At 36.2% G+C, this 15,790-nt stretch overlaps 1 protein-coding gene across 2 annotated transcripts in view; it reads right to left on the bottom strand.

The window, feature by feature from the left end:
* The window catches only part of STXBP3 (syntaxin binding protein 3), a 47,063-nt gene extending 34,458 nt beyond the window's left edge, over window positions 1-12,605 (bottom strand). Inside the window, exons 1-5 of one of the 2 annotated variants that reach the window (XM_031457722.2) lie at window positions 12,463-12,556; window positions 11,427-11,470; window positions 3,816-3,865; window positions 3,101-3,182; window positions 1,155-1,231 (exon numbers count right to left, since the gene is read on the bottom strand). In XM_031457722.2, coding sequence (XP_031313582.1) covers window positions 1,155-1,231; window positions 3,101-3,179 — 156 coding nt within the window. In that variant the 5' untranslated portion in view covers window positions 3,180-3,182; window positions 3,816-3,865; window positions 11,427-11,470; window positions 12,463-12,556. Of the gene's footprint in view, window positions 1-1,154; window positions 1,232-3,100; window positions 3,183-3,815; window positions 3,866-11,426; window positions 11,471-12,462 lie in introns of both variants that reach the window. The other variant, XM_031457721.2, reaches the window with a different exon arrangement.
* Between the last annotated feature and the right edge of the window lie 3,185 nt (window positions 12,606-15,790).

Here is a 15,790-nt window from a genome sequence, read left to right as displayed (position 1 = left end):
TGAATATTAATTTGATTATTTCTTTACAATAAACTCCAAGATACAGAATGTTTTAAAGTTCTTGACATAGAAAATTACTTTCCAAAAAGGCTGCACTAATCTATACATCCACTAGCAGTATAATTTCTGCTCCATTACCCATTGATAATGGACTGACAGCTAGAATATGATATATTGATAGAAAGATAGATAAATAAATACATAAATAAAGACGCATTTTTTTTAAATCCCTCTGCCAATTTAGTAGGTGAAAAACGGTGCTTTTGACTTTCATTTTTTCTGATCATGAATTTTATTGTATGAAGTTATATTACAGATAAGATATAAAATGTCATTAAAATTCACTAGCAGCCAATATGTACAGACTACATAGTAAATGTCTAGGTTTTTCCCTACTATCTGCTTGAGTTAGAAGAAATGAAACTGGATTGCCAAATGAACATTCTAGGTAGGAAAAAGCCAAAGGATGTGTTGGAAAACACATCCTCTGATATCATACAGAATAAAAGAATCTGCTGCCTTATTTGGCTCTAGAAGTTTGGCTTTAAGTATGAGCTGAATCATGGTTAGATTAGAAACTAAAGAAATTCCTTTACCATAAAATATATATATACCTATATACCTACAAATGTATGTATACACATACATATATACATACACTATTGGGAAATCACTATGATAAATGAAAGATTAATCCAAGACTATTTCATTCCCATATATTTCCATCCTCCTAAAAATTACAGTTGAATAGGAATTGTATGAGTAAGAAATTATTCAAAGAAACTCTACCATTTTATACAATTAAATTCTGCTTTCATATATGGGAGAAAGGAATTCTTTCACTTAAACATTCTTAGTGAGCAAAATGAAATGAAACAACATTTCACAGATTTTCCTAAGCAAACTAGTTTATAGTACTATTTTTCTAATAAAGGACATTTTACTACTTTGAATTTTCTATTAGAAAATCATGTCAGTAGTGAAAATATTAAAGAATGTACTTTCCTTTGGGGGGGATGTAATTAGGTTTATTTATTTATTTTTAATGGAGATACTGTGGACTGAACCCAGGACCTCATGCATACTAGGCACTCTACTACTGAGCTATACTCTCCCCACCAAGAATGTACTTTTTAAAGATTCAAAATACTTACTTTTGATGTTGGAGAGATAAAATAAAGGGCTTTCATTTGTCTGACGGGTTCTCGATTCTTACAAATATTCTCCACAACTAACAAAAAAAGTCATTTTATATAATGAAATATTACACACTTGAAATAATTTTTAAATGAACTTTATTATATTTCTTAATATTTTCATGAGAAAAAAGATAAAGTAGTTATTTGATAGTTAGGTCTACTAGCATAAGCAATCAACATTCCATGAAGAAATCAAGAAAATGTATTTAAAATTAAAATATGTATTTCTGTTTAAAAATATTCTACTATAATAGGAAACATGTTATCAGAAACCAGGCTAAGCACTTTACATGAATTATCATAATAACCCTATGTGTATTTTACAAATGAGGAAACTAAGGCTTAAAAAAGTTAAGTAACTTACCCAAGTTACACAGTAAAAAAGAAAAGACAGGATTCCAACTCACATCTGTCCAACTCCAGAGTCCAAGTTTTTAACTTCTATAATAGTCTTTAAATAAATTGCCAATTAACTTGTTCTTTTAAAATCATACAGAAATATTTATAATTTTTTAAAATGAAATATAATCATAATTTACTCAATTCTATTTTTATTATTGAAATTAAGAAGTTTATAAAATACGTAATATAAAACAAAGTGAATTTAAAGCTAGTAAACTCTGAATTGTCAAATTAACTATTAAGGCTATAGTTTAAAAAACGAATTTAATGTATCATTTTACAAATCAAGAGAACCATCTTTCAAGACTCATGCTGCCAAAGGGCCTAGAAAGAATTAAAAACATTAATCTGACATGCAAGGAAGGCTACTGTTGGACTTCTCTTTTAAATAGGCTGATTCATTTTCATTTTCTCATCCCTAAATTTATACTAGTAAAGTATATGTTTAGCATAGCTTCTGTTAGATAGGATATCAAAAAAGATTTCAAAGGAAATATTTAATTTTACTCTTATCTCCACTCTCAACAATTGTAATTTCACCTTTGTATCTGGGTTAACTTATTTTTATTGCTTAATGTCCAAAATAAAGTCTTACAGTCATTTTATGCTATATAGACTATATATTATGTTTAGCGAATAATGTACATGTTAACAATGTTATAACAATATTGTAATATGCTTTAGAACACAGACTGTGAAAAGATTCTGAAATATTTGGTCATTAATAGCAGAAAATGCCACTTCTTCAATTCACTGAAAAGTGGATATCTATAAATGATTTAAAAAAGAAAGATTTTTTATGATATTCCTATACTAGTGACAAAGGGATAATCTAACTCACAGTCTACTTTTTTTAAGGTTTTTACTTGACTTTAGTGAAGACACCGAGGAAGCATCACACATATACTTTTTCTCATGTTTCTTAAAAGTTACAAGACACCACTGAATATTTTCACAAATGACCCGAATGCGGACAGAAAGTCTGATCACTGAACTGCCAATCCAGGAGAGCTCATGTGGAACTCAAAAGGAATGTAACAAGTTCAAGTTAGTGGATAAGATTATGATTAAACCAGAGCAAACCTAGGTGACTCTGGAGGATACTGAGAACAATCCACAGTAGTGTGTTTTAAAATATACAGTCCTATAAAATGTTTCTCAAAAAAAGCTTTCTGTGGTCAAATCAATTCACAGACAAAAGAACAGTATCTTGTGTAATTATTATGGTTAGAGTCACTAAAAAAAAAAAAAACCCTGAAAAACACAATTACTAATTAAAATTTATTAATACTTCAAACTCTCCCAATCATAATAAAAAAAGGTTTTCATGAGTATTTGGGTTTTTGGGGGGGGATGGGGAGGAGATAATTAGGTTTTTAAATTTATTTATTTTAATGGAGGAACTGGAGATTGAACCCGGGACCTCATGAATGCTAAGAATGCGCTTTACCACCGAGCTATACCCTCTCCCCGTCACAGTGAGTATTTGTAATACTTACCAGTTATACCCTCTGCTAGAAGATCTGTCATTTTGCAACATGATGCCAAAAGCTTAGTGGTAAATTCATCTAGAATCATTATCTTAAAATGAATATAAGTTAAGAAAGATGAATATAAATTAAGTATAAGCATGTGACTGCCAAGAATTCACAAAAGACAGGATTTAATTCATTAAACCAATTCAAACTTATAAACCTTTTATAGTATAAAATTAAAATATCAGGGCAGTAAGCAAAATTACCTCAACTCATCATTTAACTTGGATGACCTAGAAATTTATTTTCTCAATATACATACATATATTATTATAGATAAGTAAGTAAATAGACATATTTTCATTTTGAAGCAGAGAACTTATTCATTTTAACTGTATCTTATACTTAACATCAGATTTTCTAAAAATTATAAAATGCCCCTTGTAGAATATCGTTCTAGGCACCATTCTAAGAATTTTATATGCATTAATTCATTTAATATTTACAACTCTCCTAAGAGGTACTATCATCCCCATTTTATAGACAAGAAAATAGAGGCACAGAGAGGTCAAGAAATTTGCCCAAGAAGCACAGCTAATAAGAAGTGAAGTTAAGATCTGAACACAAGCAGTGTGGTTCTAGATCGTATACTCTTACAGAAGTATAAGTAAAACATATAGAAGTCTTCAATATAAGGCTTCTAGTTTTATGCAAATTCTATGCAAAATGCAAATTCTACCTTCCATTCGCCTTCTTTCTTGCAGTCATCAAACACTGTTGCTTTTATCTCTGCAAGAAAAAAAGAGAATTATTTAGGAATCTAAACAGTCAGAAAAACTACTCAAAATTTCCAAGATGGCTGGGGAAGTATCAGTTGGAAAATCTGTTCAGCTACATAAAAAGCATATATACTTGTTAAACTGTAAGTAAAAACCCAGTTCTCTTTAATACTTAACATATACAGTATATTTCAACTGTAATATATTTTCAAACTTTTGAGAATAAAAATATCATTAAAAAGGCTAATATATTTAAGCATATAAGCATACCTGGAAAATATTTCTGAAAGTATTGTCTGACTTGGTTTTTCCTATTCTACTTAAATCCTAAGTAAACAAGATGAAAACAAAAACCCCATAGGAAAATCCCTAACTAGCCCATTGCTAAATTTCATTTAACAATCAAAACTAGATAAGTAATTTTGTTCCTGATTTACTTACAATTTTCAAAAATATGTGTCACAGCATTAGGATACAAATATTCAGAATTTATTTATAATCAATGAATATTATTAATATGTTCCTTGCAATGATTTCCAAAATTAATTTAAATATATGTCTTAAATTATTAAATAAAATACACAAAGGCAATTCAAATACCATTCTACTTTGTAAGATGAAATTTTCCACACTTAATGTTTTATTTTCAATTAATTTTGAAAACTGTAGTACTATGTAGTATATAATACATAAAATACAATTAAAAAGTAAATTATAGTAACTCTTCTTTCATTAGTTCTTGATAATAAGATATTTACATAATTCATTTAAACCTTTTATTTCTTAATTTATATTTAACCTAATGCTTTTGGAAATTTACCATCAAGTTTCTGTCATCACATTAAAAAATGACATGTTTAAGTAGAGGGTATATTCAATAAGGGTTACTGATACTCATCGTAAGAATTGTGATCTAAGAGGTTTTACTGTAATTAGGAAGGTTTGAAGTGTTAAGCTACATTAGCTAAGGGGCTTATAAATGTTTGCTGAGAAGATTATGTTATATGAAGTTATTGGCAAAAGCCTGATGTATTTAACCATAATTTAAGCTTAAATCAGTGGTTTCCTCTACAGGGAAAGAGGAAGGATTTTCTCAGATAGAGCTGGACAGTGAAACATTACAGTACTTCCCTTTTTAAGCTTGCTTTATTTCTGTATACCTAAAACAAAGTGAAAATCAGTCATTCTGCTTGTTTTTAACCAGATCTGTACCTTTCTCTAAAGAAATGAAGGCTCATGGAATTTATGCTGGAGCAGACTGAACAGCTCCCTAGGCAGAACTCATTCCAGTCTTTAACACCTTAGAAACTGCACTGTCCTATATGGCAGAGACTAGTCACGTGTGGTTACTGAGCTCTTGAAATGTGGCTAGCCTGAACTGGGATGTCCTGGTTTCAAAGACTTAGTACAAAAAGAGAAATTTTACATATCATTATTTTTATGTTGATTACATGTTTAAATGATAACGTTTAGATATATCAGGTTAAACAAAACATATTTTAAAAATTAATTATATCTGCTTCTTTTTGCCTTTTTAAAAATGTGGCTACCAGAAAATTTTAAGTTACATATGTGGTTGGCCTTTTATTTCTACTAGATTAGTGCTACCTTAGAATCTAGGATACCAAGCCAATCAGTGTTAGCATCTCAAAATTAATGATAAAGAGAAAACTAGCTTTGTAGAAAGAGATTAGAACCAACCATGAAAAGTGATGTGGTTACAGGTAAAACATGTTCAGAAGGAGTCAAAGGAAATCACATCAACTAGTATTACAGAACTAAAAAGGCATTTCCTCTAAATATTAATGAAAATCATTTGATCTTATAATATTCTCTAGCACCCTAAATATGGATATATTCCAAGACTCAATTCTCTTACTTTTGCTCTGCTTGCTCTATACCCTTCTTCAAAGATCATATTCATCATCAGAGTTTCATCTACTAGATCAGTCCTTCAACTTCTTCCCCCAACTTTATTGAGATATAATTGACATATAACATTGTGTAACTTTAAGGCATACGTGTTGACTGGATACACATATAATTACCACCTCAGTGTTAGTTAACACCTCCATCACCTCACACAATTACCATTTCTTTTTTTGGGTGAGAACACTTAAGATCTATTCTCTTAGCAACTGTCAATTTTACAGTACAGTATTGTTATCTGTATTACAATGCTGTGCATTAGATCCCCAGAACTTACTCACCTTCTAACTGGAAGTCTGCCCTCTTTGACCAACATCTCCCTATTTCCCCTAACCCTCAGCAGTCCTTCAATTTTCCACAAATCCTCGTCTCTTTCTTCGTTCAATTACACAATACAGGTTTAAGCACCTTCCTACAGCAAATGGAGATTAAATTCCCTAGAAACTGCTCTAGACATCTCCATTTCTATGAGTTCTATTGTCATTTTCTTAGTCATAGTCTCTGGCCATTTCCTCTTCCTCCATTTCCGATCATCCAGCAGGATTGATTGTTCTTTCTGGTGAGAGCCACTGTCACCAGCATTGCCTTGTTTCTCATTATCTCTCACTGAACTACTGCAATAGACTCCTATCTGGATTTCCTGTTTTCCACCTCCAATCCCTTTACCGTTCCCCAATCCATTTGTCACACTGCTGTCAGAGTCATCTTCCTGAAGCACAGCCCTTTGTTGTATGAATACCAAACTCAAAATTCTCTCAAATGGTCGCTGTTGCCTGCAGAATAAAGTCTAGACTCTACTATTCAACATCCTCCATTAACTGGTCCTACCTAATTTCTAAATTAATCTTCCACCAGTCCAAATGCTACCTAATTAATGACCTAGTAATACCAATTACCTTATCTTTGCTCCTTCTATTTCTCCGTTATATAAAAGGAAATGTATTTAAAACTATAATGCCAAAGAGGATATGAAAACATTGAAGGGGAAAATGAAAGGAGAACTAACATCATGTGCATCAGCAATGCTGAAGGTGTTCTTGCACCACTATCTTAGATCACAAACTATTAACAAACCTGTTAATAACAATGCAAGAAAAACTGATTTGTCTGGAAAATAGGAAGAATCTTTATAAAGGTAATTGCAAGGGCCTGGGGCAGAGGCAAAATATTCATTACTAGTTGAATAAAACCAGATCGAATTGTGTGTGCATGGGAAAGACCACCTAGGGCCTTCAAAGTTCACTATTTAAAAATTGTATGAAAGTACAACATACGAAAACTGAAGACTACTATAAGACCAACTAGATATATACAAAGGCAAATATTAAAGCAATTATTTCTAGGTAGAAATCAGCAAATTCTATATTTATTTTTCAAGAAAATACTTTACAATTAAAAATCTGAAGAGCTCCTCTCTTAAACAAAAGGGTGTAAAGGTAAAAAGCCACCATTGTAAAATTGTTTGGTGGTAACATAAGTCAGAACAGGAGTCACTCTTGGGGAGAGGGTGGGATTTGGCCTGGGAAGGGCTATGGGGTGCTTAGAAATGTTCCATACCTCAGTCTAGGTGGTAGTTCCATGAATAAAAATTCATCCAGCTATACACTTAGCATTAGTGCACTTTATACTAGTATTATACTTAATGAAAATTTTAAGAACAAGAAAATGACTTCCTTTCAGCACTGTTCTATTATTATTATTATTATTATTATTATTATTATTATTATTATTATTATTATTATTTTATTTATTTTTTTTAATGGAATTACTGGGGATTGAACGCAGGACCTTGTGCATGCTAAGCATATGCTCTAACACTGACCTGTATGCTCCCCCTAGCATTGTTCTAACAGAGTTCTCAAAATGCTGATGACTTCTATTTGAGAAGGTGGGAAAAAAAAATCTTTCGTCTTTAATGGCTCCCCACTGCTAGAGCATGTCTAAACAATTTAGCTCCAACCTACCTTTTAGTCTTCATCCCCACTATTCCTTACAACAAATACTCTATATTCAAACAAAAGGAATTATTCCCTCTTCCATAAACAATCACATACTTTCACACCTTTGGGTCTTGACTCAGATTTCCCTGTCTGACAAAATCCTACTACCTTTCAATGTTACCTACTCTTTGGAGTCTTCCCTGATCCATTCTGAGAGAGGAAATAATTCCTTTTCTTTTCTCCCATGAAACTTCTTCATGCTGCTAATATAGCACTTAGTTCTTATGTACCTGTCTCCTCCCACTGCATTGTGAACTCCAGGAGGTCAAGGAATATGCCCCTAGAATAGTGCACAGCACTGGGTAGATATTCAATAAATATGGATTTAAATGAATACATTACTGTGCACATATCCAAAAAGTAAGAGAAAATTTTGTTCAACATGATAAACTTAAAGAAGTGACCAGAATGAAAAAAGACATAAAACAAAGGTAACTGATTAAAACAAAAAATAAAAATATCTTATACATGCCTATACTACATGAACAATTCTCAAAGAATTTATAAGAAACCTGAGTGGCCATCTCTGGAAAAGGAGTTTGGGATCTGGGTAGGGATGAAGATTAATTTTATTTTACAATCTTTCATCAAATTTTTTTTGCCACATCAAGATATTTAAGAACAACTTAAAATATTAATTACAAAGTTTATGAAGGAGGATGGAAAACATTATGTCAATGTTTAGGGTTTAAAAAGAGGAAGTCATAAAATGAAAAATAAAAAATATATCTGAAGCTATATACGGGTCAGGAGGAAGACGTTAAAAAAAAGGAAGAAGTTTATGATTTAATGTGTAAAGAATTAGTTCAAATAAATACAATCTCATTATTTTTATTTGTAATTTCTCATATGCCATTTTCTCTAACATTTCCTCTAAAATATTTGAGTTACAAACATTAGATTAGACTATTGTTAACAGACAAAAAAAGAAAACAGGCTGTACTGAACAAGGAAAAAAAATGCCATAGGTGGCTTGAACTTGCTTTATGGTTGATTTAATTATTGTTTTGCCATGTGTTTTGAAATAAATTTGATGAAATTTATTTCAAAACTTTTATTTCAAACCTTTTATCAGTGATATTTTTGCCACCACTTCCCAGTAGCAAAAAGTAGGAAATCAGCAATACCAAGCACTAGAAACTTTTGCTGATTTTTAATATGGGAATGAAGTGGGGAGGGTATAGCTTAGTGGTAGAGTGCATGCCTAGCACACACAAGGTCCTTGGTTCAATCCTCAGGACCTCCATTAAAATAAATAAAAACCTAATTACCTTCCCCCCTCAAAAAAAAAAAAAAAAAAAAGAGAATAAATATGGGAATGAATTTTGAAAATAAATGGAGCCATCTGCACTCAAAATATTAAAGTTTTTTTAAGAAAGTGTTTTAATGTAGTCCCTAAAGGCTGATTCCTTCTCATGTTTTAGGTCTCAGCTCAAATGTCACTTCGTCAGAGAAACCTTTCCTGATCACAAACTGAAATAATCATGTTCATTCTTTGTTCACATATTTATTTTCTATTTTTCCCCACTTGAATGCAAGCCTCAAGAAGGCTGAGAAATTGTTTGCCTTCTACAGCTGTATTCCGAGAGGAATTCAATAATATTTATTGAATAAGTGGGGGGAAATTACAAAACTGATCTACTGTTTACTTTTAACAAGCATTGTTATCCATTGCACCCTGCTAGGGCCTATTTGGAATTTAAAGCTCTAGAAGACACAGTAGTGGACCTACCTTCAAGAAGCTTATCAAGAGAGTCACATTAGGCAGTAGTGAGACATACCATTTGAGAAAGATAAACTAAATGCCACAGAAATATAAGGGGCTGGATTAAAGTGAGAAGCTGCTCTGGAGGTAGTAGCCCCATGTAAGCTGAAACTTGAAGGCTGGCTAAAATTTGGACAGGGGAAGAATAGGGGTAAGAGGAGTATTCTAGATAGAGGAACTGGCATCGACATGTGTAAACAGAAGATTCTGAGAAGTGTCAACAGACTAGCCAAACATCAATATTATACTAGGGAAAAGTAGATAACAAGGCAGGTTGGAGCCAGGTTATAAGTCTTCAAAAACAGACTAAGTGTTTGAAATGATCTTTAGGCAACAGGATGGGGTCTCTCTCTGCAGGTCTTTTGAGGCAGGAGATTAGCATGATCAGAGCACAGTACTATTACACGAAAACCATTCTGGTGACTATTGGTCAGATAAACTAGAGTGAGAAAGAACAAGGGCTTAGAGGTTCAGTTAGGAGGCTACTGCAACAGACTGGGCAAAAGGTAAGGCCCTGATCCTACGTTTAAACATTACAGAAAGTCACAGACAGGTCACATATTAACTCTGAAGCCAAAATGATCTGAGTATGAACATTAAGTCTATATTTAATAGCTGTATCAGGTTTGAAAAAAATACATTTACTGAGATATAATTACATACCATATAATTCTTCCCAAGTGTACAATTAAATGGCTTTCAGTATATTCAGAGTCGTGCACCTAACCCCATAATCAATTTTAGAACATTCTCATTACTTCAAAAGGAAACCAGTCCCCTTAGCCATCATCCCTCCATCTCCCCATCCCCCCTAAACGTAGGCAACCACTAATCTACTTTCTACTAATCTTTATAGATTGGTCTACTCTGGACATTTAATACAAATGCAGTCATAAAATACGTGGTTCTTTATGACTGGCTTCTTTCATTTGGCATAACTTCCAAGGATCATTAATATTGCAGCATTATCAATACTTCATTCTTTTTTATTGCCCAATATTCCACTGTATGGACATACCACTTGTTATTTATCCACTCATCAATCCATGGACATTTGGATTATTTTGACTTCTTGGCTATTACGGATAATGCAGTTATGGTAATAGCTGTTATCAGTTTTAACTTCTGTGAAATAGAGATAACCATTCCTACTAAGTTTTATATATGTAAAGAATAGTGTCTGGCACAGAGTCAATGTTCAAGAAATATTAGTTCCCTTCTCCCTACTTTGCAGGTAAATTGAAGGTTGTTATTTAGCTTTGTACCCTGACCTAACAATACTACCTTCAACCTAGCAAAACCTTTTCCCAGCCAAATGTGTGATTCTCCTACCTCTCAGGAGATTCCTTCACCATTTCTTTCAGACTCGGGCATCTTCTGCTAACAGAACTCAGAGGCTCCCACTTCTCTTTCTCTCTGTACACCACTCACTAAAAGCTGAATGAGTAACATCTTTTCTTTGAGCTACCTTACTATTTACATAAAAATTCGAAGAACTATTTGTTTAACCCTTACACCTCCCTTCCATTCAGTGTCCCATCTTCTTTATCTTACACTCCATCTGGATATCCTGGTGCTACCTCAAGTTAGCAGCACAAGCGGGAAATTTTGTTATTTTAAACACTCCCTCTCGCCTAGCTTCCTCGCTCTCAGTAGGGACATTACTATATTAACCCCTTTTCCCCCTAATAAATAGTGATGTTAACCACCATCTTGGAAATTACTTATACAACACAATTCATTACCCATTTCATATAAATTACTTAAATGCCATTGTGATTTTAAAACATTACCGAATCTTAAAAGTGACCCATGTAAATTCTGAAAAACAAAATGCCAACCTTATAATTACCCGATTAAAAAAAATGTTGTCATACCTGTTTTTTTTTCTCCTTTTATTTATACATTTGTTTTTTAGTACCTGATAAGTTAAACACAATAGGAGTTATCAATCTGGAGTTTTAATTTTACACAAGGAACTCTGTAACTCCCAGAATTTTGTCAACTCAGTCACTACTTTTGTTGTGCTCAACAAGACAGAGCCAGGAACACTAATTAGATGTTACTTCCTTTCCACTAATAGACCATAATTACTTTGAACCAGCAATGCCAAACAATGATGGTTCCTTCTGTTTGGTTGTTTCCTTCCTTCTCTAAGCTGGCAGACCTAGGTGTGGACTGATGCTTATGAAAGTCGTAGATGACATGGCAGAACGGCAGAATATCAGTTATCAGTAAGTAGTACCGTCCTAGCAGAAGGGCTGGGCTGGGCCAGTGTAAAGGAAGAGGTGAAGGTGCAGCTCTGCCTGGAGATGTAATCATTCCGATGGTCCCTTCTTAAGAACTCTTTAGAAAGTAGGCTCTTCTAGAAGGGAAGGGTCTGTTCAACAGGGAGGTTTTGTTTTTGTTTTTGTTTCTGTTTTTAAAGACAGACATTATAAAGAATGGTGGTAAACTTCTCCCTGCTCCTAAAACGATTAAGAATAGGCAGGCTTCAGAAACTCGAGGGTGCGGAGAAGGGGAGGGGCGGCTCAGCGGAACAGCGCTCAGATTGTCTCGAGTGGAGAGACATCACCGACTGGTGGGGCGCCGGCGGGGCCCGGCCGAGGACACGCGCAGGGGCCCCGGGCGGAAAAGCCGGGCCGGGGGCCGCTCGCCCGCGCACCGCGGCGGCGCGAGGGTGCCGGGCGCCCGCGGGAAGGCCGCGTCCTGCCGCACCCGCCCATCCCTGGCGCCGGCCAGAAGTAGGGCTGGGAAGGAAAGCAGGAAGAAGTTCTAACAGGGACGTGGGAGCAAAGCAACAAGTGCCCGCGGCGGCTCCCGAAGAGCCTGCGGGTCTGGGGCAGGAAAGCAAGGCCCGGCGCCGCGGCCTCCTGGCCTTCCCTCTCTCGGCCCCTGCCCCACCGCACTCACTCTGCCACACGACGCTCTTCAGCCCCCGTTCCGTCACCGGCGGCGCCATCTTCCCAAACACCTCAGAGAAGCCACCACCTCCCACTCCCAACCTACTTCTGCGGCGAGAGCGGAGCTCGGGCTGGCCCCGCCCCTCGCTGAGGGGAAAGCCCGCCCTCACACACGGGCCGCGCCCTCCAGCGACGTCACGGGCGCCTGTAAGAGGTGCCCCGCCCATTCGTGGACGGAGGCTGCGCGGTGCGGGTGGAATCTCCGTGGGCAGTTGAGCGCCCCCTAGCGGGAGGATGTCAATCGAATTTCGACGTCCTGTGACGTCGGAAAACGAAACCGTGCCCACGGATTGCGAGTTGATACCACCTAAGAAACTACGAATTCACGTATACTATACATGAAGAAGGGAGGGATCCTTCCCTTTACAAGAGTTCTTCACTTTGTAAAGCGATTTATAACAGACTTCACCCAGTCAACTACTGAATAGAAAATTTACTCTCCAAAAAGTTTATTTTATTCATTTTTCAAAGACATCATAATTGTGTAGAATTATGAGGAGCCATCCAGTGTGTCCAAACTGTGCAGGGCTTTCAGGAAAGTCAAAGAAATGAGAGAGCCACTTCTGAAGAGTTTAAAATCTAATTAAGTAGTTCAGTTTCTGGCACACTGAAGGCAGTCAAAAATTAGTTAAAAAAGCAAATGCCTTGATGATGACAGTATACGTAAATGAACCAATAAAACAATATTTCAACAAACATAAATTCGTGTGGAAGAAGCTATCAATGTTTTAGGATTTAAAAGAAGAGAATTATTGCTGATTCACAAAGGATATGATTTGAGCTCAGACTTAGAAAGTTTAGGCAGAGATCAACTTCCTGAGAAGGTTCTTTTAAAACTTGAAATCCGAGTAATCAATCATGAATTAAATCAGTTTAGTTGCTGAGACGCCCCAGCTGGGACATAACCATCACAGAAAGTAGAGCTTCCCAAAGGGATTTGCAAAGAACCAATGCTCTTAATTCATTGGTCACATAGGAAGTGGAAATGGTTAACGGGTAGCAATAACAATGGCTAACATTTACTGAGGGCTTACTATATACCAGGCACTGTACTAAGTGGATTATCTCCTTGATCCTCAGAGCAACCCTTACGGACAAGGAAACTGAGGCTTAGTGAAGTTTAGCAACTTGCTAAGGATGCACAGCTAGTGGTGGAGTAGGAACAAGGATCAGGCTGGAGCTACACAAAAAGCAATAGAGCAGTCTGCAGGAGAATTTGCAATTTTTGCTCTTTAGGAAAGAGGAGAATGAAGAATAAAAGCAGTCATAAAATGAGTTCCAGCAAAACCTATGGCATGAAGGATTATTCCACTCAAGGCTTATATGGGCCAAGCTGGAGCTCTGGCCTCTTTCAAACCTACTTTAAATGGACTTAGCTGCTCAGAATTTTAAACAAATATATACATTATATTCCTCTCCCTTTTCAATTTTAAATCAGATTCTGCTTAGCATAGCAGGGTGAACCCCCAGCCATAAGAAAAAGACATAGTGTAAACTCACCCTTCTAAAATGGAGCTCCTTGCCCTAGAGTCAAACCAAGACAGAGGAGTGAGGTGGGTTGAAGTTCCTCCATTCGCTACCCTTGAGGAAAATAAGCAGGTGCCATGGAAGGACACAGAAGGGCCCTTCTGGGTTGGAAGTTTGATTTGGGTCACACAGAGTATAGCTGTGACTCATGCCCCAGAAGGTGAGATTTCAAGGTGGCACTGTGAAATAACGGAGCAGATGTGGGCATTAGCAGCACACAGACATGGGTCCATGTCAACAAACTCTGGCTCTGCCTATTAGAGTGTGACTTCAGTTTCATTGCATTGATGTGTTGAATATAAACATAATATCTCAAACCTCACAACAGCCCCACAAGATGATAAATCTTTTAGCCATTTTATAGATGTGAAAACTGAGATTCAGAGAAGCTAAGTCATGTAGGACCTCAAGATGGCTCCAAGACCCTATTACCTACCCTCCCCTGTTCTCCTAGTTTCACATTACCTCCCTGAGCTGTCTCTCTAGTCTGTAGTTGGTTTGCCTAAAAAAAACAGAACAAGGAATTTGAATTCCCTGAACATGACACAGCAGAATGGAAAGTAAAATCCACCAACACTGGTCTGAGATGAAAATCTGCTTTGCATAATTTGTAGAGCAGATAAACAGCTCAATAACCGAGGACCAAAAGGGAAAGCTCTTGAGTTAGGGCAGATGGCTTACTCACCATCCTATTCACAGGTCTACTTCACTAATAATTTATTACTTAATCATGAAAACCCAGAGAAATATTTTCCATAAAAATATCATGGATTAGCAGGTCTCATCAATGATAATACTTGGCCCCATGAGAATTTGTATTTCAAAGTCACACTGGTTAGCCGTGTGAATGTGGGTGTGTTCCTTGACCTTTCTGGGTCTCATTTTCCTGACTGTATAAAGGAATAATATCTAGCTCATCAGGTTGCTATGAGAATGGAAGGAGTGTGTAGAAAGCACTTAGAAGCATGCAGTAAGTTACATCCACCTTTTGGTTTTATGTTCACCCACGATGGACCACATTGTCCTCTGTGGAATTCTAACCAAAGCAACCCAGGCTTAGATGCCTAGCTAAGGAGAGGGCCGTTTCATTTTCTGTGTCCTGGTATTTATAGGGTATGGGTGTACTGGTCCCAGCCCCCTAGTGTCCCAGAATCAGGGATTCTGACCTTCCATTTGGCCTTTGCCCTCTGCTCTTTGGCTATTGCAGTCAGTCATGGACACAGCTCTATTCAGAGGTCAACTTGCCAGCAACCAGGCTCAGCCCAAAGTCTTACATAGGCTCTGAACCACAGCCAGAACGCTGCCCCAGTTCATGGTAGCCTTCACAAGGCATGGATCCACTCTGAACCCTCCATCGGTAATGTTCTCACCAGTCTTTCCTCATATGCCATGGCTCTCCATCTTCTGTTAAATTGATTAAACAATTTAAAGGAGGCTATTAGACTAAGGTGGTTCTAATACCTTAGCAACCTTCTTAAGCAAACCAAAACCTAAGCCTGTAAGTGTATCAAGGTTAAGAAATCAAAATCTAAGGACAACCAATCACAAACAGCCAACTACAGTTTCCCAGATAAGGCAAATGCTCAAGCTGTAGCCAATCAAATACTATCCTAGCTTTGCTAACACCTCTTCTTTATATAAGTCCTTCCGTGAGCTCCTGTCAGTGGAGCGCTCCTAACCATTTCTGGTTTGATGCTGCTGAATTCAAATCCATTTTTGCTCAAATAAACTGTTAAAATTTTTAATATGCC

Source organism: Camelus dromedarius, chromosome 9, assembly GCF_036321535.1.
Source record: "Camelus dromedarius isolate mCamDro1 chromosome 9, mCamDro1.pat, whole genome shotgun sequence".
NCBI lineage: Eukaryota > Metazoa > Chordata > Mammalia > Artiodactyla > Camelidae > Camelus > Camelus dromedarius.
This window is presented reverse-complemented; position numbering and strand designations above follow the sequence as displayed.